This window comes from Bubalus kerabau, chromosome 17 (assembly GCF_029407905.1).
Source record: "Bubalus kerabau isolate K-KA32 ecotype Philippines breed swamp buffalo chromosome 17, PCC_UOA_SB_1v2, whole genome shotgun sequence".
Taxonomy (NCBI): Eukaryota; Metazoa; Chordata; class Mammalia; order Artiodactyla; family Bovidae; genus Bubalus; species Bubalus kerabau.
This window is the reverse complement of record NC_073640.1, coordinates 49,963,560-49,990,828: the sequence shown is the minus strand read 5'-3', so window position 1 is coordinate 49,990,828 and position 27,269 is coordinate 49,963,560. Positions and strand designations below refer to the sequence as shown.

The window sequence follows — 27,269 nt, the reverse complement described above, 5'->3', positions numbered from 1 at the left end:
ATATGCCAGCAAATTTGGAAAACTCAGCAGTGGCCACAGGACTGGAAAAGGTCAGTTTTCATTTCAATCCCAAAGAAAGGCAATGCCAAAGAATGTTCTAGCTACCGTACAATTGCACTCATCTCACACACTAGCAAAGTAATGCTCAAAATTCTCCAAGCCAGGCTCCAACAGTACATCAACCATGAACTTCCAGATGTTCAAGCTGGATTTAGAAAAGGTAGAGGAACCAGAGATCAAATTGCCAACATCTGCTGGATCATCGAAAAAGCAAGAGAGCTCCAGAAAAACATCTACTTCTGCTTTATTGACTATGCAATGCAGGGGGCACAGGTTCAATCCCTGGTCAGGGAACTAAGATCCCACATGCCACAGAGCAGCTAAGCCCACAAGCCAGAACTAGAGAGTTCAAGCACTGCAATGAAAGACCCTGCATGATGCAACAAAGTTCACACAAGGACCCAATGCAGCCAAAAAAAGAAACAATAGTGCAGCTTTGGGACAGGATCCCAGGATAATACCTTTGAGCTCTGCAGAATTAAAACCTCCACCCAATGGAAGATGTTAGATGCTTGATGAAGCATTCTTCATTCCAGAGAAGCTCATCAGGAGACCACCAGGAGGTCAGATTAAAGGAGTGCAGGCTCTGCACACTCCCTGATCCTTATCAGCAACCCTGCCCTTGAACCATCGCTCTAAAACTCCTCACCACGTCCTCCTGAGTTGGTACACAAGTTCTGAGGGCACGAGCCCTCTTTGTGTCCCTTTGCCTGGCAAAGCAATAAAGCTATTCTTTTCTACTTCACCTAAAACTCTGTCTCCAAGATTCAATTCAGCGCTGGTGCACAAAGGCCCAGTTTTTGTCGTCACTACCCGAGTGTGTTGACTCTTCGATCATTTAATGAATACTAGCCCAAGTAACAAGGTCACAACAGACAAAACCCCAGTCACAGCAATGCTTCCTGAGGGCTTGTTGGGGCTGCTAAGCAGGCCTTATCTATGATACAGGATCTAACAGGAGAGAAAATGGAGGCTGGGTCAACTTGCCTGAGTTCACAGAGAGTGGCAGGACCAGATCTGAACCTGGGCTTGGCTGATGCCAAAAGTTTGCTTGATGACTGATCTGGATTCCTTTCTGACCACACTCTTCCCTGCCAGTCTGAGTAGCTTCCTCCTCTGCCCTTTCCTGGGCTCACTTGCTGCCAGGCCTTTGCACGGGCTGTGTCTGGAACACACTTCTGCCTTGTTTGCCTGGTGTTGTAACCACTCAAGCTTTGAGTGTCAGCTTAGGAGTCACCTCTTCTAGGAAGCCCTCCCTGACTGAGCCTGAGACTGAAACTGAAGTTTGCAGTTCCATGCTTGTCGCATACATTCTCATAGCACTCACTGCCAATTACAATCATCTAGGTCTGGCTCCCTCATCTCTCAATTCTGACCAGCTCTAAATCTTAGTCTGCCTCTCTAGCCCACTCATGCCATCGTGGATCTCCCTCTTTTGTTGTTGTTGTTGTTCGGTTGCTAAGTTGTGTCCAACTCTTTGTGACCCCACGGACTGCAGCACACTAGGCTTCCCTGTCCTTCACCATCTCCCAGAGTTCGCTCAGATTCATGTCCTTTGAGTTGGTGAAGTTATCTAACCATCTCATCCTCTGCTGCCCTCTTCTTTCACCTTCAATCTTTCCCAGCATCAGGGTATTTTCCAGTGAGTCAGCTCTTCCCATCAGGTGGTCACAGTATTGGAGTTCAGCATCAGTCTTTTCAATAAATATTGAGTTTATTTCCTTTAGCTTGAATTCCACCTCCAGGAAATTTCTTGGTGGCCCATTGGTTAGAACTCTGTGTTTCACTGTCAAGGGCTAGGTTTCAACCCCTGGTCATGGAACTAGGATCTTGCAAGTCACACAGCTTGGCAAAATAAATAAATAAATTCCATCTCTAGGCTATCAGCTTATGCCCAGGTTTCTATCTTCAACCCAGATATTTCTATCTTTAGGCTCCTCCATTCTGTATCCTACTCATTGTCTCCACAGGGGTCTTAGAGATGTGTCGAGCTTGGGACATCTTTACCTTCCTCTTCACCTTCCCCAACTAACTTAATGGCATCTCTATCATTCCAGTGACTGAGATCAAATACCCTAGGTTGGTCCTTTAAGAAAAATATTTTGTTTATTTGGGTGTGCTGGGTCTTAATTAAGGCTCGAGGCATCTTTTAGTTGAGGAATTGGGGATCTAGTTGACTTCCCAGTAGCATTTAAAAGCCAGTGCAGGATGCTCAAAGCTCTAATCTTCTGATGCTCTCAGGTTGCCTAGGCAACCCTGGAAGCTATGCAAGCACTGAGGTGCTACAGGAAGGAAGCTAGCTGGATCCCTAAGCCATGGCAAGGAGCACATCTGCCAATTTCTGTGAGCAAGAAATCAATTTTGAAGCTTTGGTCCACTGAGGGCCAGAACTCATTGTCACCACCATATAACCTAGCCTATTCTGACTGATGCACGTAGAAGTAATTATGATGCCATGAGTTAACCAGAGAGATGGGATTACTTGTCCAACATCATACAGCAAGGAAGTACCAGGGTCAAGATTCAAACCCAGGAAGACTGACTTTGTAACTTACGCTTTTTTTTTTTTGTCATGCTGCCTGGTATGTGGGATCTTAGTTCCCTGATCAAGGATTGAACCTGCATCCCCTGAAGTGGAAGCATGGAGTCTTAACCACTGGACAGCTAGGGAAGACCTGTGGCTTATGCTTTTAATCCTTACAATTTGCTGCCTCAACGATGTTAATGTTACAATGCCACCACCAATTAATAAACTCAAAATAGTCATAACTACCCTAGCTCATGTTTCCTGAGGGTTTGATGGGACCAGGCTGAAGTAACAGCATTTTTATAGACATGTCTTGCCAGGCCTCTCACAACCGTCTTAGAACAGAACTAACATGAAAAGAAGTGGAGGTTCAGAGAGGTAGAGTCATTTGCCTGAGGGGATGGCAGAGTCAGGTATGAACCCAAACGTAGTTGATGCCAAATTGTTCCACGATGACTAATACAGTTTACCGTACTTTTACCTCACCAGTGTATTAGTCAGGGTTTTCAAAAAAAGAACCAATAGGATATAGAGAGAGAGAAAGAAAAAGACTTATTACAGGGACTTCCCTGGTGGGCCAGAGGCTATGACTCCATGCTCCCAATGGATCAGGGAACTAGATCCCTCTGTGTACTGCAACTAAAGATGCCTCATGCCATAACGAAGATCAAAGATCCTGGGTGCTGCAACTAAGATCCGGCACAACCGAATAAATAATTTTTAAAAAAGAAGAATTCAGATCTGTGTGGCCTCCTCTTGAATGTGGGTGGATTTGTAATCACTTTCATCAATAGACAGTGGCAGAAATGACTTCTGAGGCTGAGTCAGAAAAGGCCATGCAGTTTTTCCTTGGTTCGCCTACAACACTTGCTTTGGAGAAAGCCAGCTCTCATGTACACTGGGACAGCCGTTATGGAAAGAGCATCTGAGGTGCTTTAGTTCTAGTCCCCGCTCAGCTCCCAGCCAACAGCTAGTGTCACTGCCAAGCTGCTGAGTCACTTTGGACATCCAGCCTGCTCAAACCTTGGGATGACTGTAGCCTCAGCCAACTTCTGACTCAAACACAAGAGAGATCTCAAGTCAAGCTCATCCCAAATTCCTGATCTACAAAAACAGAAAAATGGGAAAAATAAAGTGGCTGTTTTAACTTGCTGAGGTTTAGATAAAATTTAATGCAGTTATAGATAATTGGAATACAGTTACATTAACTACGGCTGTTAACAAGTTTAAAACCAAGATTGAATAGCCTCAAACAATATCTATTATCTCACACTGTCTGTGGGTCAGGAACTCAGAGTTTTTACTCCTACTGGCCTACTCCAGGCCTACGCTGTTAGCAAGAGGCCTGTCAGTTCCTTGCTCACTGAGTCCTTGCAGGACTCAGTTTCTCAACCACAGGTTCTCACATATGGAAAGCTGGTTTCTCTTGGAGCCAGTGAACCCAGAGAGCAAGATGAAAATACAATACCTTTTGTGAACTGATCTTAGAAGTCCCGCACAATTTCTTCTGTTACAGTCTTCTGTTCCTTAGAAGGAAGGCATTAGGTCCAGCCCTCACTCAATGAGAGGATCTTTTTTTTTTTTTTAACAAACTACTGAATTTAAAAAAATATATATTTATTTGGCTGCCTTGGACCCTAGTTGCTTTATGGAGCATTTTTTGTTGCAGTTGCAACAAAAATTGCAGTTGCAAGTTTTTTGTGCAGATGCAAGTTGTGGTGCCTGGGCTCAGAAGTTTCAACGCCTACTTGTTCCGTGGCATGCGGAATCCTACTTCCCCAGTCAGGGACTGAACTCTGGTCACCTGCACTGCAAGGTGGATTCTTTTTTTTTTTTTTTAGAGTTTTATTAGATTCATGGCAAAACTGAGTGGAAGGCAAAGAGATTCTCACACACTCCCTGCCAGCATAGCTTTCCCCTTTATTAACGTGCCCCACAAAAGAGGTGCATTTATTGATAAATCTACATTGATACATCATTATCAAAGTTCATAGTTTACATTAGGGTTCACTTTTAGTGTTATGCATTCTGTGGGTTTAGACCAATACACAAAGACATATATCCACTGTGCAAGGTGGATTCTTAACCACTGGACCACTAGGAAAGTCCCAAATTTAAAGCTCTTGAGAAATGTGTCAAAAAATTTGTGGACATATTTTATCTATGTATATATTTATTTGTTTGTTATTTATGTTCTCTTTCTTTAAATAAAAAATACATACTCCAAACCCCAGAGACCTGGGGTTTGATCCCTGGGTCAGGAAGATCCCCTAGAGGAGGGAATGGCAACCCTTGCTAGTATTCTTACCTGGAGAATTCCATGGACAGAGGAGCCTGGTGGACTACAGTCCATGGAGTCGCAAAGAGTCAGACACAACTGAGCGACTAACACTTCACTTTCTCTCTTTTTTTTAACTGAAATACAGTTGATGTACAACACTATGTTAGTTTCAGGTGTGTTGTAGATATATTTTAAAATCACAACAGGGATTACAAATTTAACCTCTAATTCTAATCCTAAAGCAGTCAGACACATCATGTAAATCAGTGAGCAGAGCCTGGTGTAGAACAACAGGTCAGGGTGGGAACCCTGGTGCAGAGGGGAACCCAGGCTCTGCTGCTCTGGGCTGTACTGCCCCATCTGCTCCTTGCCCTCCCCTTACTGCTCTAGGCCACAGTAGTTCCCCAGTCTCCTCTTCATAGATGCACCTGGGCTTTTGCCAACAGGAAATGTGGACAATAGACGAGAGAGAGCTAGGAACTTTAGCAGCTTCCTGCTGCACTAATTTCCATTTGGCTTACTGGCTCCTGCTCAGCTCCTCCATCCACTGTGTAACCACCTCCATGTGTTCATGTCCCTCAGTTTTCATATAGGAGTGGTTTCTGCATGCCAGTTAGGTCCTGGCAGATACAGCAGATCCAGCCCACTGGGGCTAGTAGAGACATGGACTCTGTATTGTTAGATATCCCGGTGTGGCAGAAGCCAGAGACCAGGGTTGTCACAGGGAATGTTTGGATATTTCAAACGCTGGGGACACCCAGGCATCCTTGAGATCTTTTCAGGGAGTCTTTGAAGTTAACACTATTTTCATAATACCACTAAGACTTTTTTCTTTTCCACTCATTCTTTCACAAGTGAACAGAGGGGGGTTTCAGAGGTGATATGATAATATTCAGTAGTTCACATGCAGAAGCAGATGTGAGAACCCAGCTATCTTTTCTTAAGCCTGACATGGTGGGCTTGCTGAATCTTAACTCCCCAACCTGGGCCCTTCGCTGTGAAAGCTCAGAGGCCTAACCACCAGACAACCAGGGAATTCCCTAAAAAGATTTTCAGAACATGTCACTCTTCTTGCTAGTTTTTTTCAAAAGTTATTTTTTTAAATAAAAATGTTAATAATGGTAACGTTTATTTTGTTGGTTTGTTTTAATTATTTACTTATTTGGCTGGCCCACATCTTAGTTGCCACAAGCAGGGCCTTCTTTCTTTGTTGCAGCATGCGGGGAACTAGTTCCCTGATCAGGGATCGAACTTGGGCCCTCTGCATTGAGAGGGTGGAGTCTTAGTCACTGGATCACCAGGGAAGTCCCTGGATTATTATTTTTTGAATGAAAGTTTAAAATGTTTAATCTCCATAGTGGTAAATATCTACCGATATAAGCCACCTAAACAAAAGCTGTCTGAGGTTCTCAACAATTTTTAAGAACGTAAAGTCCTGAGACACAAGTTTGAGAACCACTGGTCTAAATGTCAGCTGTCATTGCTGTATCAGTAAGTTGAGGTGAAGAGTCGCCTCCTGAGTTTAGCAACAAGGAAGGGCTTCAGCAATAAAAAGTTTAGTTTTTGTGGAGTTGGGAGAGGGTTGCAGGAAGGACCACCTAGACATCTCTTTCCTGAAGTTTGGTTGGGGTTTTATAATGGATGGATAAGGCTGACAACACAAGAATCCAACCTTGGATCTTCATGTCACAAAGACAAAGACAACCTAGTAACATGTGCCTCCTGAGGCAAAAATGCAACACCACCCAGAAAGTGTATTTATTGCAAAATTGAACCTGAAGCTGACCTAGTTTTTGAATCTACCAGTTTGTAGAACACACAGGGATAGAGGACATAAGCGGGTACAACCAGCCAAATCAGACTGTGGCAAATCACACAGGGAAACTGTTGTAGAGTAGAAGATTTAGAGGATTAATAGCCAAACACAGTGCCTGAACCCTATTTGGATTCTGATTTGAACAAGCCAACAGTAAAAAGTCATTTATGAAACAAATGGGGACTTTGTTTCATATATAATAATGCTGACTGTGTATTAAGTCATACTAAAGAATTATTGCAATTTTGTTTGGTGTGAAGACCTCATAACATTTAGAGATACATTTAGAATACAGATATACATCTGGATGAGGTGATATGTTGCCTGAAACGTGCTTTAAAATAATGATGGGAGAAATAGGAGGAGGCCAGAAAAACTGAACACGATTGGCTATACGTGGACAATTATTGGCTCAGTTGGCAAAGAATCTGCCAGCTATGAAGGAGACCTGGGTTCGATCCCTGGGTGGGGAGGATCCCTTGGAGAAGGAAATATCAACCTACTCCAGTATTCTGGCCTGGAGAATCCTATGGACAGAGGAGCCGGGCCGGTTACAGTCCATAGGATCGCAGAGTCAGACATGACTGTGCGACTTTCACTTTTCACTTTTTTCATTGAAGCTGGGTGACAAGAAAAAGGGGGAAAACATATTTTTTTAAGATGGGTGCGCCTTGACCCAGCTTGAGAGCTAATCAGGAGCCCGGAGAGTGACCGGCTGAGATGCAGGAAAGCGAGCAGGAGGTAAGAACACGCCGGCCACGAAGTCACCTCTGTTCTTTTAGTGCAGCCAGAAAGTGAGCTCTGGCGCCCCCGCCAGGACATTGGTTCTTAGTCTCTGATTAAACCACGGTGGGTTCGGTAGGTCTCCTGCGTCTGCACTGCCCAGTCCTCCGCTAGGGAGCCAAATCCTTTCACCCCAGAATTCCCCGTGCCGCAGGAAGGGAGCAAGACCTTCGCTTCCAGACTTGCACAAGGTTAGACCCAGGGTATCGCTTGGTTTTCTGGGAAACTCAGTTCGTGCGGCAGACTGCGAGACACCGCCCAGCGACAGCGAGCCTATGCATGCGTTGCTGCCCCCCGCGGCGACTGAGAGACAGGTCATTGCCCGCATCTGGGACCGTGCAGAGGCTAGGGGTCCTGAGGCTTCAGGGACTTTTGGGAGGCCGGTGCCAGCCTGGAAAACTCTTTAGGAGAGAGTGGTCCCAGACTTGGCCCAGAAAAGATGGGATGGGAAGAAGAAAACGAAGAAACTGGAGCCAGGACCCGCTATGAGGATTAAAGGAAGCCAGCATTGTAACTGTTGACCGTATACAGGCATTTTTATTCCTATGGCTTATACAGCACTTGCCTGCGTGCCTGGCTCTGAATTTAAGTGCTTTAGATGTATTAGCTCATTTAATGCTCATAAAATCGTTTCGGGTGGTTACTATTATTGGCCCCAATTAATAGAAATGAGGCTGACACCCAGGGAGAAGGACTTGTTCAGTACCCTAGCTGGTGAGGGACAGAGCTGAGGTTTGAACCAAGGCTGTTTGGCTCTTTCTCATTAAGTTACACTACCTCTTAACCTATTGAATTATCCCAAGTTTGTACTGGTACGCAAATGAATTCAAGTGAGCCCATTAGCATGTTGAGTTAGCCATTTATCACAATTCTAGGAACCAGGGAAAAGGTTGCATTCACTCTAACTTGGTGTTTAGCACTGGGATCAAGTTTCTGGTCAGCATGAATCACCGAAAGGATTACTTCAGGCCCACAAAGCCTAGTCCTCTTTTGTTCATATGACTACTATTCAAATATCCTCCATCTCATCCCTTCCTTCATGCCAGCACCACCTGGCAGATTTAGTGATTTTATTCTCCTTTCCCCTACGGTCAGTAAACTTTTTCATATGAAATATTACAGTCAAAAAAATAAGAGAAAATACTTGGTAATTATGTGTTTGTCTGCCTTCAACTCCCAGGCTCGTATGGTGTTCATGAGCCTGTAACCAGCATCAAGTCTGACACTGTGGGGGTGGGGAGGACCCCAAAAATGTGCAGAAAGAGTGCTAGACATCCACTGTCTTCCACCTGCATTTACCCGAGGATTAAGAGGAGGTTGGTGGATGGTGCAGGTCAGGCATGGGCAGTTTTGGATTTAATGGGTCTGGTGGATCCCACAGGCCTTTCCTGCTGCTTCCCCTGAGACTGCGGATCTAGTGACCCTGTAAAGGGTGGTCAATGCTAGAGCCACCAACATTCACAGTTGGTTTTCATAGTTAGTAGCTGGGAGGGAGCTACTCAGCCCAGGAGTATGTTCCAAAGCCCACTCTGCATCAGAGTGGCTGCATGACTGACAAGTTCTCACCCATTGAAGCAGAAATGGAACACATAGATTTTTTAAGAAAATGGTGAAATGTCCCCTATTTGCCACCTGGAAGCTGGTAATTCCGAACACAAGAAAATGGTGGAGCCCCAATATGGAGTCTGGGTGTGTCAATCATGGAGACTGCTGCCAATTAACCAGAACCTCTGCATTGGAGTGTGTGGGTAGGGGGATATTGGTTACAGCAGCTGGTATTTCCTTAACACATTGACCACTGTCCCCCTTCCTTTCTGGCCCCCCTTAAAGCTTAAGCACCAGGTTATTCTATAAAATGTGTCTCCCCAATCCCTAACTGTGGTTGACTTTCACACAGACGTGTTGGTCACAGTCATGTCCGACTCTTTGCAACCCCGTGGACTGTAGCCCACCAGGCTCCTCTGTCCATGGAATTCTCCAGGCAAGAATGCTGGAGTGGGTTGCCATTCCCTTCTCCAGGGGACCTTCCCAACCCAGTGATTAAGCCCAGGTCTCCTGTATTGCAGGCAGATTCTTTACCGTCTGAGTCACCAGGGAAGCCCATAGCAAGTGTTTCGTATTTAGAAATCACCAGCATGATCCCTTCCATTGTCCTTTGATGGGGACAGCTTCTTCCATGCTGACAGCTGGAAGCCATTACAGCACACCCTGGAAGTTTGTGCTGAGATCTTCCACTGCAGTTGGACAGATCCTCATATTCGCTGATGCTGTGACCTGTGCTTGGAGCTCAAAGGTGATTTTGGGCGGTTAGTGTGTCCAGGAAAGCACGTGATCTTCCTGTCCCTGTTCTTTAGCCTCATCACATGGAGGTGCATAGTGGGCCTGATTTTAAAGTGAGCCTCGGGTCCTCAAATGCCAACCCATTAGCTAATTCTGCTGAACTCTGGCTGAAGTTTGATTGGTAGTTTTTATTTGAGAATTTGAGGACACCCCCCCAATGCTCCTTGCTCTGACAACTCCCTTATGTGGAAGGGACCTAAGCCTTGGGGTCCTTTTCTAAAGTAACCAGTTAGGGAACTTCCTGGTGGTTCAGCGGGTAAGACTCCTCGATTTGAATGCAGGGGGCCCACGGTCAGGGAACTAGATCCTGCATGCTGCAGCTAAGAGTCTGCATACTGCAATGAAGATTCTGGGAGCTGCAACTAAGACCTGGTGCAGCCAAAACAAATAAAAATAAAAAACAGCCAGTTTTGTTTTATAGACAACTTCATTGACTTGCATGTGTGCACGCGTGTGTGTAGCTGTATGTCTACCCATCAAAGGCGTTTGATGTCAGTCTCTTGAGTGTATCCTGTGTGCTTCACTCTCCTATGTGGAGGAGAGAATCTTTGTGCACTGACTATTTCTCTACGTATGATCTGTAGTGTCTGTGTTCTCCAGAAGTCAGTCCAGGTGTGTGAATGTTCTGAGTATCTGAGTGAGTCTGTGTACATTACAGTAGGCACTGGAGAATGTATCTATCAGGTTGTAGGTACATGTGAGCACCTTCCCCCAGGACCCCTTCAGCTCCTAAGCATTTCAACCTCATTCTGCTTACTGTGGTTGCTCCTACCACTGCCAACTTCTTCTCCACAAGTTATAATTAACTGCAACAATTAAGTAGAATCTCTCAAATATTATAGTCAGGAATCCCTTCAAGGAGCTAATGAGGGATTACTGCACATGCAGACAGAAACAGGGTGGATCAGACTTTCTAGAACGCATGGGCTGCATGCACTCGTCACAAACCTAAAGCCTCACCATGCCCAACTTGGATTTTGCCTGGCCTCCTGTTTCACCCTCACACATCCAGCTGTCCACAGCCCCTCCTATAATCACTGAGTCCTCCAAACACTTCCCAGGTTTTCGGCAAATTTAATACATGTGTCTCAAAAGTCAATGGTGAGGGTAGTCAATAAAATAAAAACAGGCTCACGGGGAGAGGGCCATGGGCACACACAGGGAAGGGCAATGAGTAGGCGAGTTAGCTGGAGCAGGGGGCTGCCCTTCCTTGGCCATCACATCTCATCCAAACCGTAGTCCTCTTCAGGGAAGTCCCCCACTGTCACGACTGATGGCTTGACGAAGGCGCCGTACTTGGCCTGGCATTCAAAGTAGCGTTTCCCATTCACACTGCAGGACATGATGGGGAGGCAGTGTCAGAGAGCTCCTACTCCAGATGCTAGCACGGGTGGGCTCCCCCAGTAGTACACGCATGCACTTACACATAAACGCACACACGTGTGTGCACAGGCACACACACAGACACTAGAGTGAGGATCTTTACCTGCCATCGTTTTTCCCTAGTGGTTCATCATAGCGGACGCCAATCCAGTAGCCAGGTTTGAAATCTGTCAGTCCTGCCCGGGGGAGAAATCCCTGTGAAGCCTCCCTTCGCAGCTCACCCCAGATTTGTGCCTGCCCACTGACTGTAAAGCCTGTCCAGGCAAAAACCACTCCTTGCTACCACCCAGGACAACCACCATCTCCAGCCCACTCGAATACAGTAGTCCCTTCACTGGTCTCCCTGTTCCCACCTCTGACCCCTTGTTCACTCAACAGCCCCAGTCATAGGGGGCTTTGTAAAAATCAAAGGGAAGCAGCACCACTGGGGTTCTCAGTCCCTCAGTCATGTCTGACTCTTTGTAACCCTATGAACTGTAGCCCGCCAGGCTCCTCTGTCCATGGGATTATCCTGACCTTGCCCCAAATTCCTCAAACGCTGCCTATCCCACTCAGCATAAAATCCACAATGTTTATGGCCAAATGATTTCTGACAAGGGAGCCAAGACAGTTTAATGAGGAAGGAATAGACTTTCCATCAAATCATATTGGGTCGACTAGATATCCACATGTAAGAGATTGAAATTAGACATCCACCTCACACCATACACAAAAATTAATTCAAAATGGGTCAAAGACCTAAATGTAAGTTATAACACTAGAAACCCTTAGAGGAAAATACAGGAATAACTCTTTGTGGCCTTGTCTAAGGCACTGGTTTCTTAGATATAATACCCTATACACAAGCCAAAAATAAAAATAAATTGGAGTTCATAAAATTAAAAATGTTTGTGCCTCAAAAGTCACTATCAAGAAAGTAAAAAGGGACTTCCCTGGTGGCCCAGTGGTTAAGAATCCACCTTGCAATGCAGAGACATAGCTTTAATCCCTGGTCAGGGGACTCAGATGCCACATGTTGCAGAGCAACTGAGCCTGCACACTGCACTGCAGAAGGCTGTGCACCACAACAGAGAGTTCGTGCACAGCGAGAGATCCTGCAGGCCACAAGTAAGACCTCATGCAGCCAAATACATAAATACTAAAAAACCAACAAACAACCAACCTACAGAATGGGAGATATATATTCGTAAATCATAAATCTGATACGGGAACTGTACCTAATGTATACAAAGAACAACTTGTTAAGGGCTTTATTGTGTTCCCTCAAGTTTAAATGTTGAAGCCCTAATCCCTTGTAGTTCAGAATGTGACTGTGTTGGAGACAGGGCCTTTAAAGAGATAATTAAGTTAAAAGGAGGCCATTAGGGTGGGATCTAATCCAGGCTGACTGACATCCTCATAAAGATTATCTGGACAAAGACTCCAGGGATGTGCCTACACACAGAGGAAAGAGCATGTGAGGACAAAGACAGGAGAGGGCCGTCTATAAGCCAGAGAGAGAGGCCCAAGAAGAAATCAAATCTGCTAAGGCATTAATCTAAGACTTCCAGAACTGTGAAAAACAAATTTCTGTTGTTTCAGCCATGCAGGGTGTGTGGTACTTTGATATGGTAGTCCTAACATACCACTGCAGATGGTGACTGCAGCCATGAAATTAAAAGACGCTTACTCCTTGGAAGGAAAGTTATGACCAACCCAGATAGCATATTCAAAAGCAGAGACATTACTTTGCCAACAAAGGTCCGTCTAGTCAAGGCTATGGTTTTTCCAGTGGTCATGTATGGATGTGAGAGTTGGACTGTGAAGAAGGCTGAGCGCCAAAGAATTGATGCTTTTGAACTGTGGTGTTGGAGAAGACTCTTGAGAGTCCCTTGGACTGCAAGGAGATCCAACCAGTCCATTCTGAAGGAGATGAGTCTTGGGATTTCTTTGGAAGGAATGATGCTAAAGCTGAAACTCCAGTACTTTGGCCACCTCATGCGAAGAGTTGGCTCACTGGAAAAGACTCTGATGCTGGGAGGGATTGGGGGCAAGAGGAGAAGGGGACGACAGAGGATGAGATGGCTGGATGGCATCATTGACTCGATGGACGTGAGTCTCAGTGAACTCCAGGAGTTGGTGATGGACAGGGAGGCCTGGCGTGCTGCGATTCATGGGGTTGCAAAGAGTCGGACACGACTGAGCGAATGATCTGATCTGATCTGAACATACCACTCAAAAACCAAAGAGACAAACAACCCAACTAAAAAATAGGCAAAAGAGCCGAATAATCTGTCTCTCTAAAGAAGACATACACAAGGCATTAAGCACCTGAAAAGAGGCTCAATATCATTAGCCATGCAGAAATGCAAATCAAAACCATAATGTTGGAACTTCTCTGGTGGTCCAGAGGCTAAGTCTCCACACACCCAATGCAGTGGGCCCAGGTTCGATTCCTGGTCAGGGAACTAGATCCCACATGCTTCATGGGGGTCTTTCCACTAAGACCCGACACAGACGAGTATTAAAAAAACACAACACTGCCACATGCTACAACATGGATGATCCTTGAAATTATGCTTCTAGTAAAAGAAGCCAGTCACAAAAGACCACATATGATTCCATTTGTATGAAACTTCCAGAAAAGGCAAATTTTTAGAGACAGAACATGGATTAGTGGCCACCGATGTGGACCAGGGGAGCTGGGGTTTCCTAAATGGGGAATAGCTGCTAATGGTTAAAGCATTTCTTTAGGGGGTGATGAAAACGTGAAACTGACTGTGGTGTGGTTGCACAATTCCGTGAATACACTAAAAAATAATGAATGGTACGCTTCTTTCATTTTTATTTTCTTTTAGCCATGCTGCTTGGTTTGTGTGATCTTAGTTCTCTGACCAGGGAGTGAACCTGAGCCCCCTGTAGCAGTCCTAAACACTGGACTGCCAAGGAATTCCTGAATGGTACTCTGAGTGAATTTTATATGGTATATAAATTATAGCTCAATAAAGCTGTTATAAAAACAAACACAACCCACACTGCTCTCTCCTGTCCCTGAGGCCTAGCACAGTCCAGCCTTGCCCATGCCCCAGGCCTCGACTCTCATCTTTCCTGTCACTCCCCACTAGCCATGCTGACTTCCTTTCTCTGCCTCAAACAAGTCAAGCTTGTTCCTGCTCAGACCAAGCCCTTTCATGGCCTTTGCACTCACTACTCCCTAAGCTCCCTCTTCCCCTTTTCCACTTTCACTCATCCCTTTCCTTCAGATAGCCCTTCCCTCAGGAAGCCTTCCTGGGTTACTCTCAAGGGTCTGGTACTTCCTTGCAGCTCACACGGCCCCCTCAGTTTCCCTCATCTCTGCTCTGATCACTTCAGCCTGAGCTTCCCCCATCACAGCCCTAATAATTCTGCTTGTTTCCCCATCTCAGCTCTGATCACTGCACCCCAGGGTTTCACCTTAGAATTGATCCCTCTGGCCTCTGCTTCCTCTGTCACATGCCAGGTTACATGGCCTCTGCTTTCCACTTCCCTTCTGTGAACATACTAGGCTGTCAGTCACCCCTGGAGCCATCTCCCCTCCTGGACTGAGATCCCTTTGAAGGCTAAGTCCCCAGCACTGCCCACTGCAGGGCAGGGCATGAGGCCTCTATGGGCCACTTACCTACATACATGACGGTGCCCCTGCGAGGGGGCTGCCCAGGTGTCCGCACCTCACAGCGGCTGCCCACAGGGATGGTGCTGGCCTGGGCCTCCTCCTCGATAAGGCGCTGGGAGTTCTCGGCCTCTTGCTGGGCCCGCTCTTCTTCATTGAATCGACCTAGCTTGTTGCGCTTCAGGAAGGAGCGGATTGAGTCTGTGGGTGGAGTGGGTGGTGGGGGGGTCAGACATGAGAGACCTGGGAGACCTCTGGCCGGAGAACATAACCTGCCATCCCCACAGGGCCAACATCCAGAGACAAACTCTCCTGTTCTGGGTGCTGAAGGGCTGTCATCAAGCCCCCCAGGTCTCCCACCAGAGCCCTGACCTCTCCACAGAACCCCTGGGCTTCCCCATAATCCTGAAAATAAATAGAAGGTGCTTGCCTGCAGCCTTTCATGTTATCCCATCTTCCCTGGCCCTTCAACTTCACACTTACCTCCATCTGACCCCTGAAACCTTCCTCATCCCTCCCCCCGCATTCTGATCTGTCACCGCACTGGTCTCCACTGTTCTGTCTGGTCCACATATTCTACCATGCTCTGCCCTCCACACCTGACCAGGCCCCTGACCAGGCCCCACACCCTGAGCCTTCCCCATGGCCCTGTTTGTTTGCCCACATGCCCCACATCTCCCAGCTTCCATTCATACCTCACGCCTGTCCACCCGGACTGCTCTCCCACGACCCATCTGTCCCCATGCCAGCCTCACCCCACCCCATACAGCACCAACTTCCCCTCAGTGTCCCTGTCTATCCTGTGTGCCCCTGCACACACCTCTGCTTGTCCCCACACTTCCTCTAGCCCCCACAGGCCCCCATCCATTGCTGGGCATCCTGTACCTTGCCTCTGTTCATAGGCTTCTTGTGAGATCTCGTATTTCTCCACCTTGGATATGTCCTCATACTCCCCAAGGCGGGCACCGCTGTGGTCAATGACCTGGAATGAGGTGAGGGAGGTCAGTGGGGATCAGGGTGTGGGCATAGAGACCTAGGATGCTGCGGGGGTGAGTGCAGATGCACATTCTGCAGATTTAAGTCTCTCCTGCCTCCGAAAAGCCACATTCCCCTACCTTCACCTTTATCCCAGCCTCCTGTCCTCCCTGGAGCCCAGCCGAAGGGGTCTACAGCAGGTGTCTACAATAGGTAGACAAGGGGTCTACAGTAGGTGCCTACAATAGGTGTCTCACCCTCCGCACTCCATCTTGAGGCCCTGGAGGCTGCATCTGCCTCCCATCTACCCCATACGCCATCATCCACATGATTGATGGCCCCAGGCCACTGGAACCCAAGGGCAGAGCTCAGGCCTTGCTCACCCTCCGGGCAGCATGTCTGTCCTCTCCGGACCCTACACTAACCCCAGCTTCCATGTCTTGGAGCACCTCTTCCTGTACTGTCCCTAACATCCACTCACTTGTTCCTCCAGGGTGCCCTGTGGGCCCTGTGCTGGGTACTAGTGCTAAGTCGCTTCAGCTGTGTCCAACTCTTTGTGATCCCATAGACTGTGGCCTGCCAGGCTCCTCTGTCCATGGGACTTTCCAGGCAAGAATACTGGAGTGGTTGCCATGCCCTCCTCCAGGGGATCTTCCTGACCCAGAGATTGAACCCATGCCTCTTATGTCTCCTCACTGGCAGGCAGGATCTTTACCACTAGCATCACCTGAGAAGCCTGTGCTGGGTACTAGGACCACATGCAAAATCACATCAATCCCTGCCCTCAAGAAGTGACCATTCTGTTGGGAGGCCAACTGGAAACAAATGCACAGAGATGTGTATTAAACACCAGACAACGACAAGGTTCTATGCAGACAAATACAACTTGAATAGGCTTCTGATAGGAAGGGATATCTGAGACAAGGCCAGGAGGAACAACAGGCACAAAGCCCCAGCTGTATAAATGTCTTTCTCCTTTGAGGAACAGCAGGGTAAGCGAGGTAGGAGTGGAATGAGCCACAGGTAAAGTGGGAGACACAGACCATTGAGGATTTTGGCTTTTACCCACAACGAGAGGCAGCTATGGAAGCGCTCCACTAGGAGGGCTCTGATCGGACTCAGGGGCTCCCAGGCTCCCTCAGCTGAGTGTGGGAAGCAGATGGAGAGGCATCGGGATGGGGGCAGGGAGAGGCTATGTGATGGCCCTGTGGCGGGGTGGGGTGGGGGCGGTGTGTGGAAGGGAAGGATGGAGGTGGGGCCAGTATGGGGGTACTGGGGAGCAGAGTTTAGATTCTGGATAGATTTTGTGGGTGGAGCCAACAGGGGCTGCAGAGAGATTAGATGTGGATGTGGGAGAAAGACAGAGGTCAGGCACACCCTAAAATGTTCGGCTGGAGTCGCTTGGGAAAATAGAAATGGCCCTTATCTCTGGCCAAGGATCACTAAGAATGTCTATTTCCTACATTAGGGATTTTTGTAAGTTTGAGATTGCTGCTGTTCACTGCTATAAGAAATAAGGGTGATATTTAGAAACAGAAAAAGAATTTTAGAAAAAATACAGGGGAGGCAGGTGGGAGGGGGATTCATGATAAGGGGGACACACGTATACCTGTGGCTTATTCATGCTAATGTATGGCAAAAACCATCACAATATTGTAAAGTAATTATTCCCCAATTAAAATAAATTAACCAATTAAAAAAATATAAATTCTCCAGAGGCTCCACCTTTAGGAAACTTTCCTTGTGTGGCCACGTCAGTCAGCAGCTGGCCTGTACCTGAATCCATGTGTAAAACCCTCCTGTTGGAGATGCCACAGCCCTGCGTGATCCACCCAGCATCCCTAGGGTGAGACTGCCTAGGTCAGCCCAGTCCGTTCTAGGGGCTGTGAGTTCTAGTTCACAGTTCTAGGACTGTGAGCCCAACACAGTCCTGACCAACTCCCACTATGGTCCAGGACCCATCACTTCAACTGGGTCCTGGACCCAACTATGGAAGCAGCCTCCTCCTTGGTCTACTTTTCTGCCCTCCAATCATTTCCCCATAGGCAGTCAGAGGACACCTGTTAACACCTGACTCACACCAGGACCCTCCCCTGGCTGCCACTTCCCTCCACAACAGAAGAGGTCACTCTTCGGCCCCCATACCTACTCTGCTCCCTCCCACCTCAGAGTGCACATGCTGTGCCCTCCTCCTGGAGCATGCTTTTCCCGTCTTTAGTTAATTCTTCCTATTCTTCAGGTCTCTACTCAGTCAGCCCCTCCTCCAGGAAGTCTTCCTGGATCTTGTTGATGGGTCAGGCTCCACAGTATATGATCTTCCAGCTCTGTGATGTCCTCCTGTATGGCCCTCATCTCACTAACCCTTCCCATTTGTTTCTGTAAATGTTTAGCTAACAACTACCTCACATACTGGACAAAACTAAAACAGAGACCTTCTCAAACTTGATTCATGGCTATACCCCTGGCACATCACGAATGCTCAATGAATAGTTATAAATAAATGAAAGAGATAATCTACCCATGTTCCTCCTTAGGAAAGTCAATTCCATCCTGAAGCTAAGTTTTCTCTTCTGCAAAATAGTGTTAATTATACGATTTTCTAAGTCTTATTTTCTGGATTCAATTCATCATTCAACAGTGAATCACTGAGCATCCTGTGTGCCAGGCTCTGTTCCAGGTACTGAAGAAAACTCCACAGTATGTCACAGGGTGATTAGTAAGAAGGAAAATCAAATCAAGTGGGAAAGGGAGGAGGTTTAAATGTTATACTGAAGGCCATGAAGCCCTCACACCCAGTGACATTTATGTAAAAACTGGAAGGAAGAAGCAAGCCATGGAGGCATAAAAAAAACAACCATTCAGGCACAGGGACTAGCATCTGCAAAGCTCACCCAGGATGCTGGCTCGTCTGAGTTTTTGTGGGGGACACCGAGAACAGAGAGGATGATGTGAGCTGATGCATGCAGAGGTCCTCTGTGTTCTGGCTTCTGACACAGGAGCCTCTTCACTCACCCTGACCCATCTGACCCTCTGTTCCCTCTGCCTGGCATGTCCCTCCCACCTCTATTCTTAGGAGGCCCTTGCCTCATCCTTCAGATTTCAACTCAGGCAACCCGCCTTTCAAGAATCCCCTTCATATACCCCTGGGTGAGGTCAAGCACCTCTGCTGGATGCCTCCAGTCCCCTAGGCTTTTCTCAGCCCAGTCCAGACCGCTGAGTGCCAATGACTGGGGATGGGTCTGTCTCTCTCCCTGCTGGACTGGGAACTTCATGAGGTTAGAGGCTATCTTGGTTATCACAGTGCAAAGCACTGCAAACATCCGTTGAATAAATAAATGAATGGAAGGAAGAGAGGGATCCTAGGTAGGGAGGCCTCACATGGATGCGACAGCCGTCGTCTACGGGGAAGGAGCCCAGCAGCGCGTCATCCTGATCCAGCTTGCAGTAGAACTTGTCGTCAGGTCCATACAGCTCCAATTCCATGCAAGAAGCAGGGCTGCCCACAACAAGCTGTAGTTTACACTGTGAGGATACAAAATGGGGGAGGCGGGGATGAGGTGGAAGGCTGTCAGTGGCCCCACCCTCTGCCCTGAGGCTCCGTCCTTTGCATCAACAGCCACCATCCCTTCCCAGTTCCTCCAAGAGACCTACCATTTGGGACCCACCAGGTATTCCTGGCCCCACCCCGTTCGGGTCTGCCCTTAACTCCCTGCAACCTCTGATTTTCCCTGGCCCCGCACCCATTCTCTGGAACCTAAGGTTCCACCTGGCCCCGCCCCGCTGAGGTCTCGTTCCCAACCTCTGCAACCTGGGTTCATTTCTGGCCCCTTTCCTGCGTTGTGGAAGACCCTCCATTTCTTCTTGGTCCCGCCCCCTCAACGCCCCGCCTCTCCGGACCCCGCCCCCATGACCACACCTTGAACTCAGCTACAGTGAGGCTGCGACTGTACCGCTTCTGGGAGCGAAAGCTGTTGAGAGAGCTGCTGATGAACACGTTCACTGTGGGCGCGGACAACCCCGTCACCTCCATCTCGCCGCGCCCTGTGGCGGCCCGCAGCCCGGACAGCCGCCTCACGCCGGCTCCGCAGCCGCCACCGCTTCTGGGATATCAGCCCCGCCCCTGCTCCCGGACCTGGCGAATCCACGCCCTCCCGTCAGGGGAGTCCGCCAATCGCCGCGTCTATTCGCCGTCGGCAGGAAGAGGGTTCTCGGGTAGGCTTGGGTAGGCCCAGCCAATCCTGAAAGGCCTTCCACGGCCTTTCTCATAGTGCAGTTCCTCCAATAGCGGCACGGGAAACGGCCTGGCGGGCGAAGGCTGAAGCCGAGAGGAAGAACTGGCAAAAGCTAGCCCAGTCCGCGAAGGGTAAACTCGCGCATGTGCACTGGCCTTCAGCCTGCAAAGAGCTGGGGCGTCTTCATTAATGCTTAGTTTTTTCGCGTTACGTGACGCATCGTTTTGCTGGCTCTCGTACTACACTATTGTGTGAACTAGGGAAGCACGGCCCAGAAGTTGGAAGCAATTATTCTAGGGTATCAAGAGACTGAAGCAAGTAATTAATCAAACCTCAGGACAGACAGGCGAGCACAAAGCCGCTGGGCACCAGCACACGTGCCCAGCTCCGCCCTTAGTTTGGCGAAGCTAGGAGTTCTGACCCTTTCTGCGACCTGTCGCACGGCGGAGCAAGCGCGGAAGTTGGACAGGCAGTGAGTCGCTATGGAACCCGACGGGACCTACGAGCCAGGCTTCGTGGGTATTCGATTCTGCCAGGAATGGTGAGGCCCGGCCAGCACTGTGGAAGGGCAGCAAGTAATGGCCTCAGTACTGACCTCTGATTTCCCTCTTCCCCTCTTCACAGTAACAACATGCTTTACCCCAAGGAGGACAAGGAGAACCGCATTCTGCTCTACGCGGTGAGCGCCGCCCGCAGGGTATTCCGGGACCGGCCCCCTAGTACCCAACGCGGCCCCGCCCTACTCCCGGTGCCGCCCCGACCCCTCCTGGTCTAAACGCCAGACTGTCCCCCAAATGAACTTCCCCCAAATGAACTAGACTTTGTCTTTGCCATCCTGGAGGTGATCCTCGGTTACACCCCATGATCCCAGTTCCAAGACTCCGTGCCCTAGTCATGCCCTCCGGGAAAGACCCTGCCCTTCCTTCCACTCCCTTCGGGTATCACCCCTTGACCCGCTTCTCGCCGCACACTCCCTCTCGCAGTGCCGGAACTGTGATTACCAGCAGGAAGCCGACAACAGCTGCATCTACGTCAACAAAATCACGCACGAAGTGGAGTGAGTGGCACGACCGGAGTTCTGGGACGGGGTTGTTGGCTTGGGAGGCCGGACCAAGCATACTTATTCACTCTCTATTCCCCTAGCGAGCTGACCCAGATCATCGCTGACGTGTCCCAGGACCCCACGTTGCCGCGAACCGAAGACCACCCGTGCCAAAAGTGAGTGCGCAGCTGGTATTGGGGAGGGGAGGTGGCTGGCTTTTATCCTCACCAAACCGAGAAGCGGGGAGGGGAGGGTATGGCAGGCTCTGAGTGACTGTCCCCTCAGGTGCGGCCACAAGGAGGCGGTGTTCTTCCAGTCACACAGTGCTCGGGCCGAGGTGAGTGGCGCGAGCAAAACTTTCTGGGTGATCTTGGTCTGGTCCTTCCCGAGGAGTGGGGATACCTATACTGGGGAAGACCCTGCCCTTCCGGGTATCCTGAGATGGACCTTTAGCAGTGAGGAAAGCCCTCTATTGTCTGTTCTTTTGGGGTGAGGCTTCTCTGAATGGAGGTTGCTTGTTGTACCCTGCTGTGGGTCGAGAGCCTTCCTAACCATGTATCTTTTCTGCCAGGATGCCATGCGCTTGTACTACGTGTGCACGGCCCCGCATTGCGGCCATCGTTGGACCGAGTGACCCTCTCTCCCTTGTGTAATAAATGCTGTGTTCTGTGAGTGCCTTTTCTTTATTTATTTCCGTCTCATGGGTTGGACGCCGGGTACACAGTCTAGGCAGCACGGTGGAGAGCGCGGTGCCGCGCGAAAGCGTCGGGCTGTGAGCTGGTGAAGCCACAGTCCTCGCACACGTGCAGCTTTTCACGGCGCTCGCGGTAAGCGTAGCTGGCCGGCTGCCCGTGCACCTTGGCGAGGTGTGCTTCAAGTGAGCACCGCTGCGTAAATGCTTTTCCACAAGCTCCGCAGCGGAATGGCCGGATCCCTGCTCAGGTGGGCCAGAGGGAGGGCAATGATCCCCATACCAGAGCCTCCCTCCCCTCCCCTCCGTGAGCATCCCCCTCCCCCCCCACACACATTCTTGCTCCAAATTCGCCAGACCTTGGCCTGCATCCCATCATCTGCTCCCTCTCCGCCCAGTGCAAACATGGACCAGACACCTGTGTCCCCACCCTCCTCATTATGATGTTCCCTTTTGCACCCTGCAGTCTGGGACCTGAATCCTGTAACCAGTATCTGTTTTCTCCCCATATCCCTCAGCAGGCCCCCAACTTGGCACTGCCTGACAACCCCTGGCTGCGAGCTGAGGTGCGTGGTGTTCCTAGCCCGCTGAGGCCTGAGTCCTGCCCCACAAACACAAGCACCACTTGTGCACAGAACTCAGGTGCTTGGAGTCTCTGAGTCCCCTGCACCTCCCTCCATTTCCTCCCATCTCCTGCCGGCAGCCCCTCCCAGTCCCTGCCACGGCTCACCTGTGTGTGTCCTCATGTGGCGCTTGAGGTCGAAGGCATCATGGAAGCCCTTGCCACAGCAGTGGCATACGTGGCGGCGAGCAGGGCTGTGGCACTTGAGGTGCCGGGTTAGCATGCGCTGCAGTGGGAAGGCCTTGGGGCACAGCGGGCAGCCAAGGGTCCCGGGGCTACTAGGGGAGGCAGTCAGAGTGCCCTGGGAGGGCTGTGGGAGGGACAGGGGGGTTAGGACCCCAACTCCCCTCCACTGGATGGAATGAAGTGCCTAGAACCTGGAACCACGGAGGTCTGGTAAGGCCGGAGACTGCAGTTTGTGTGAGCAAACGCCACCCACAAAGCCTTCCCTGGTCACCCGGCCCCCATCTCCCTTACTTTGTTTTATAGTTTTCCATAGTACATACCATCTTCCAATGTATTTTTTCCCCTAATTTTATTATCTATACCTGCAACCCCCACCAGATGATAAGCTTCAGGAAGGAATGAGTTTTTGTCTTACTCTTAAACATCCATAGCCTAGAACAGTCCTGGCTTCCAGTAAAAATTGAAATAAAACTCCAGCACATTCACATCCCGCCTAGGGCTTTCCTTCTTCCAGGGTACTCACAGCTGAGTATCTCTTCTGAGAGGCCCCAAGCTCCTCCTCCACCCCCCCATCCTGCTCCTGTCACCGTGTCCGACTCTCTGACATAGATCACCATCCATTTATGGGCCTGAATCTGTTCTTCTGCCCCACTGGGCACAGAATCCCTGGAGAAACAGTGCTTAGGGGAAGGCCTAACAATGAGCCCACTACTCAGAAAGGAAAGGCATTCCCAGTAGAGAGGGCAGTGGGTGGGGTAGGTCCTGAGGCTGGAGGCGTCTGTGGGAGTAAGGGGCAGTCAGGGTCTCTCGAGGCTGAGAGCGGGCAGAGGTGAAACTAAGCAGGGTCTTGGGCGCCTGCCGCAGACTCACCGCTGCCCAAGAGTCCCCGAGGCCGGAAGTCCGGTGTGCCGGCGGCCCCCCCAGGTTGCTGCAGTCTGAGTAGAGAAACCAGGTGGTCATGCTTTATGTCTCCCCTGCCCCTCACCTCCAGGCCCAGGGAGGAGCCCACCTGGGACATAGGCATCTCCCCGGAGCTGGTCAGGCAGGTGGTCCCAGTTGGGTGGCTGTGGACGCCGACTCCTGACCAGAAAGGCACGGGGCATCACCTCTGGGAGTAGGGCGACAGCTCCACACACGCGGCTGCTTCCTCCACCTGCTGTCAGACCTCAGGTCCAGGATGACTCTCCCAGGTGGGAAGGGAGGGGGAAGCCCCAGAGAAGCCCTGTTCTCTCCATGCAAATTTCCTGACAGGCCCTGGGGGCAGACTTAGCCAGCTCTGGTTACCTCTGCCTTGGGTCCTGCCACTCCTCCCGCTTCTCCTCTGCCAGGTTTCCCAGGGCACTCTCCAGCCTCCAGGGGAAGACAAGCCCTAAGTCCTCTGAGGAGGTGCAGCAGGGCAAGATGGAACCTAGGTGGCTCTTGGGGCGTGGGGAGAGGGAACAGAGAACCCAGTGAGGCTGAGTGTCTTTCCACAGTACCAGCAGGGCCCAGGACCACAGGGTCTGTTTGCCAAGCAAATTAGTCACTACCGGGCATTCACCAGCCTGCTTGGTTATTCAAATCACAGCAGCTGTATGAGGAATCAGGGGAGGGGTGACTGTGATTGCTCCAGAGGGTGGAGGGACAGCAGGGTCTACTTAGTAAGATCAAAGTGAGAGTCCATGCTGAGCATCGTCAAGAAGAATCTCTACTTTTCTGATCCTCAGAGGATAAGAGCTGATGGTCGGCCGGAAGCATTCAAGTGTAGGGGACATTACAATACTGGTTTATTCGTTGTCCAGGGGCTTCCCAGATGGTGCTAGTTGTAAGCAACCTGCCTGCCAATTCAGGAGACACAGGAGACTTGGGTTCAATTCTTGAGTCGGGAAGATGCCCTGGAGAAGGAAATGGCAACCCACTCCAGTATTCTTGCCTGGAGAATCCCACGGACAGAGGAGCCTGGCAGGCTACAGTTCATGGGGTCACAGAGTTGGACATGACTGAGCAACTGAATGTGCACCTGCGTGTGCACACACACACGCACACACACTAGTCCAGCTCCTAGTAATTGTCTGGGACACCACTCCCCCACCCTCCTACGGTTCAGGAACTAAAGGAGGGGTCACGTGACACAGCCAGAGGCTCCCAGGACCCTAACCCCAGCACTCTGGCCAGGCTCTGTTCTAGATTGGTCATTGGTTTCTTAGCCAGGGGTTAAGAATTTTGAATATTCCCTTGCAGTTTTTTTTTTCACTTATTCACCTACATTTTCCTGAGATCCAACAACAGGCCAGGCCTACCTTAGCACTGAAAATGAAGACATAACCTAGTCCATGGGGGAGATACCCAGAATGACCAAGGCTATGGAGCACAGGCAGAGTGACCCAGCTTCAGTGGGGAAAAGCCAGGGGGCTCAGGGGACCCAGAAGAGACTCCTGATTCAGTCTAAGGGTTCAGGGATGACTTTCCAGGTGTGAAACTTGATGGAGAAAAGGTTTCTGATAAACAGGGAGGGCTCTCCAGGCAGAGGAACAGTCTGTAAAAGGCTTGGTGGTGAATGAAGCAATATTTATTCATTTCTTCACATTCCTGGTGAGTCAGTCCTGCTAATGCATTTTCAGAAACAAGGGAGTTTAGTGCTGGAAGTCTGCGGGCCCAGAGCTTTGCTATTTTATCTCCACGGAACCTGGGCCAAGCCATATCTAGCTGAGCCTGTTTCTTCATCTGGAAATGGGACTGATGAGTCTTCCTACCACTGGTTTGTGTTGAAAATCCATGTAGATCACCAGGTGGGAATGCTTTGCATAGAATCTGGCATGTGACAGAGATAAATGGGGGTTATTTGAAAGTCTTTTTTTTTTTTTTTTTTTGGCCACATAGCAGTCATGATGCAGGATCTTAGTTCCCCAATCAGGGATTGAACCTGCCTCCCCTGCAGTGGAAACTCGGGAATCTTAACCACTGGACCACCAGGGTCTTGAAAGGTGGGGTGGCTAGGCAAGCATCTGAGTTTCAATCAGCCCGTGAAATGTGATTTTTAGGTGTCTCCATCTCTCAATTGCTGGACTTTACGCAGTGTGCCTGGCATGCCTGGCCCAGGTCTGGGGGCCCAGTATCTAGGACCTGTCGGTTGTGGAGTGCAGGGCCCTGAGGCACTGAAGAACGAGCTGGTGAATGGGTTATGGGAGCCATTTTGTGGCTCTCTGGTGTCTAGTTTTCCATGCCCAACACCAGGTCTCTTGGAACAACTGGTTCCTGAGTTGCTGCTGAAAACACATTAGGGAAGAACTCTTGGGCTTGGGGGTCTTTACTTGCCCCCAGTCCCCTTTCTGTCCTGGGTCCTGGAGGCTGACCGGGGTGGGAAGCATCACCTGGACCCCTGTGCCTGCTGGCTTTCAGTAGGATTTGGTAACGGGGGGCCCCACAGAAGATGGAGCCCCTCTTGCCAGGGTCACTGTTCCCCTCAGGGCAGCCCCTCTCCTCTGGGTTCCACTTTGCTCCCTGTGCCTTCTGGCCTGAGCAGCAAGGAATAGCTCTCCTCTAGTACCATCCTAGGGTACTGTACTGGCCCTGAGGTTCCCCTGTCCACTTCTTTACAAATGATCCCTCTGCTGAACTCTCTTTGAAATATCCCACATGAGCACGCTTCCTGCTGGGACACTGCTTCGTGCACACACATTCCCCAGCAGAGGTTTCTTTTTAAAAATATTTACTTGGCTGTGCTGGGTCTTAGTTGTGGCACTCTGAATCTTCTAGTTGTGGCATGCAAACTCGAGTTGCGGCATGTGGGATCGAACCTGGGTCCCCCACATTAGCAGTGCGAAGTCCTACCCACTAGACCACCAGGGAAGCTCCAGCAGTGGTTTCTTAACCAGTTGGTTTGTCTAAGGAAAGTCTTGTCCTTCCAGGACTGAAGAGCTCGGCGAAGGTGGAGACTGGCAGACTCACTGCCAGCCCACCCTCCTTTTGTGTTGAGAGAATCCAATTTTGTTGAAACAGTAACATGCCCAGGAAAGAATGGCTGAATCAAGTAAATTAAAGCTATTTCCATTCCTGATGCCTGCAATTGCCCTGAAAGGGAAGGGTGTCTAAGAAGATTTGGCACTTTTCCCCTACAACCTTGGTGGTTGCCCAGCTCTGTGCCTTTGCTCCTAGTTAGGTGAGGGTGTACACTGGGAACCACGGCAACTGTGTTGCCACCATGAGGGCCTAAGCCAGGGAGTGAAACTCAGACTCACAAAGGGTGGAATAGAGCAGTAACAGAATCTAGAGTAACAAATGTCCCTACAGCTTGGGGCCCCTTAAGCCAGGTGTTTGCTTCCTGGAGTTGAAGATCTTAACTATGATACAAGGTGGAAGGAGGGGGAAAATCCACGAGGGACAGAGGCTCAAGGTGGTCCCCTTGGTGTCCAGTCAGCTCAGAGATTTTACAGCTTTGGCTGAGCCAGGCCAGGGTGGGGAGAGTGGTCTTCAGTCTTCAGGGGTGGCCTGTGAACCCAGGTAGGGAGCCTCTCGACAGAAATGCAGCCCACCTACATGTCCTGGGCTGCCTGGGCTCCCTAAGGCAGGAAGAAAGAAGGGAACCTTGTGAAATAAGCAACACTGGGCATCTCACAAACACCAAGATCAGGGATTTTAGAGAAAAACTTGTATTGTGAACGTGTCTTGGATTTAAGGTTTTTTTTCTTTTTTTAAATTTAATTTTGGTTGCACTGGGTCTTTGC

General features: G+C 49.6%; 3 protein-coding genes across 3 annotated transcripts; 1 reads left to right on the top strand and 2 right to left on the bottom strand.

Moving 5' to 3' along the window:
* Positions 1-10,861: 10,861 nt before the first annotated feature.
* TBCB (tubulin folding cofactor B) lies at positions 10,862-19,946 on the bottom strand. Its single transcript, XM_055552520.1, has 6 exons — positions 19,710-19,946; positions 19,172-19,315; positions 15,704-15,800; positions 14,828-15,019; positions 11,294-11,366; positions 10,862-11,139 (listed from the first exon to the last, which is right to left on the bottom strand). The coding sequence occupies exons 1-6, from the start codon at positions 19,821-19,823 to the stop codon at positions 11,025-11,027; spliced, it is 735 nt and encodes a 244-aa protein (XP_055408495.1). The 5' UTR covers positions 19,824-19,946; the 3' UTR covers positions 10,862-11,024.
* A 165-nt stretch (positions 19,947-20,111) lies between these two features.
* Positions 20,112-21,739, top strand: POLR2I (RNA polymerase II subunit I). Its single transcript, XM_055552522.1, has 6 exons — positions 20,112-20,566; positions 20,650-20,704; positions 21,009-21,082; positions 21,169-21,243; positions 21,353-21,404; positions 21,639-21,739. Exons 1-6 carry the CDS (start codon positions 20,508-20,510, stop codon positions 21,699-21,701), a joined length of 378 nt encoding a protein of 125 aa, XP_055408497.1. The 5' UTR covers positions 20,112-20,507; the 3' UTR covers positions 21,702-21,739.
* Positions 21,740-21,792: 53 nt separating this feature from the next.
* OVOL3 (ovo like zinc finger 3) lies at positions 21,793-23,669 on the bottom strand. Its single transcript, XM_055552521.1, is given in 4 exon segments — positions 21,793-22,001; positions 22,489-22,690; positions 23,437-23,529; positions 23,532-23,669. Coding segments are annotated over 4 exon segments (642 nt in total).
* Positions 23,670-27,269: the final 3,600 nt, after the last annotated feature.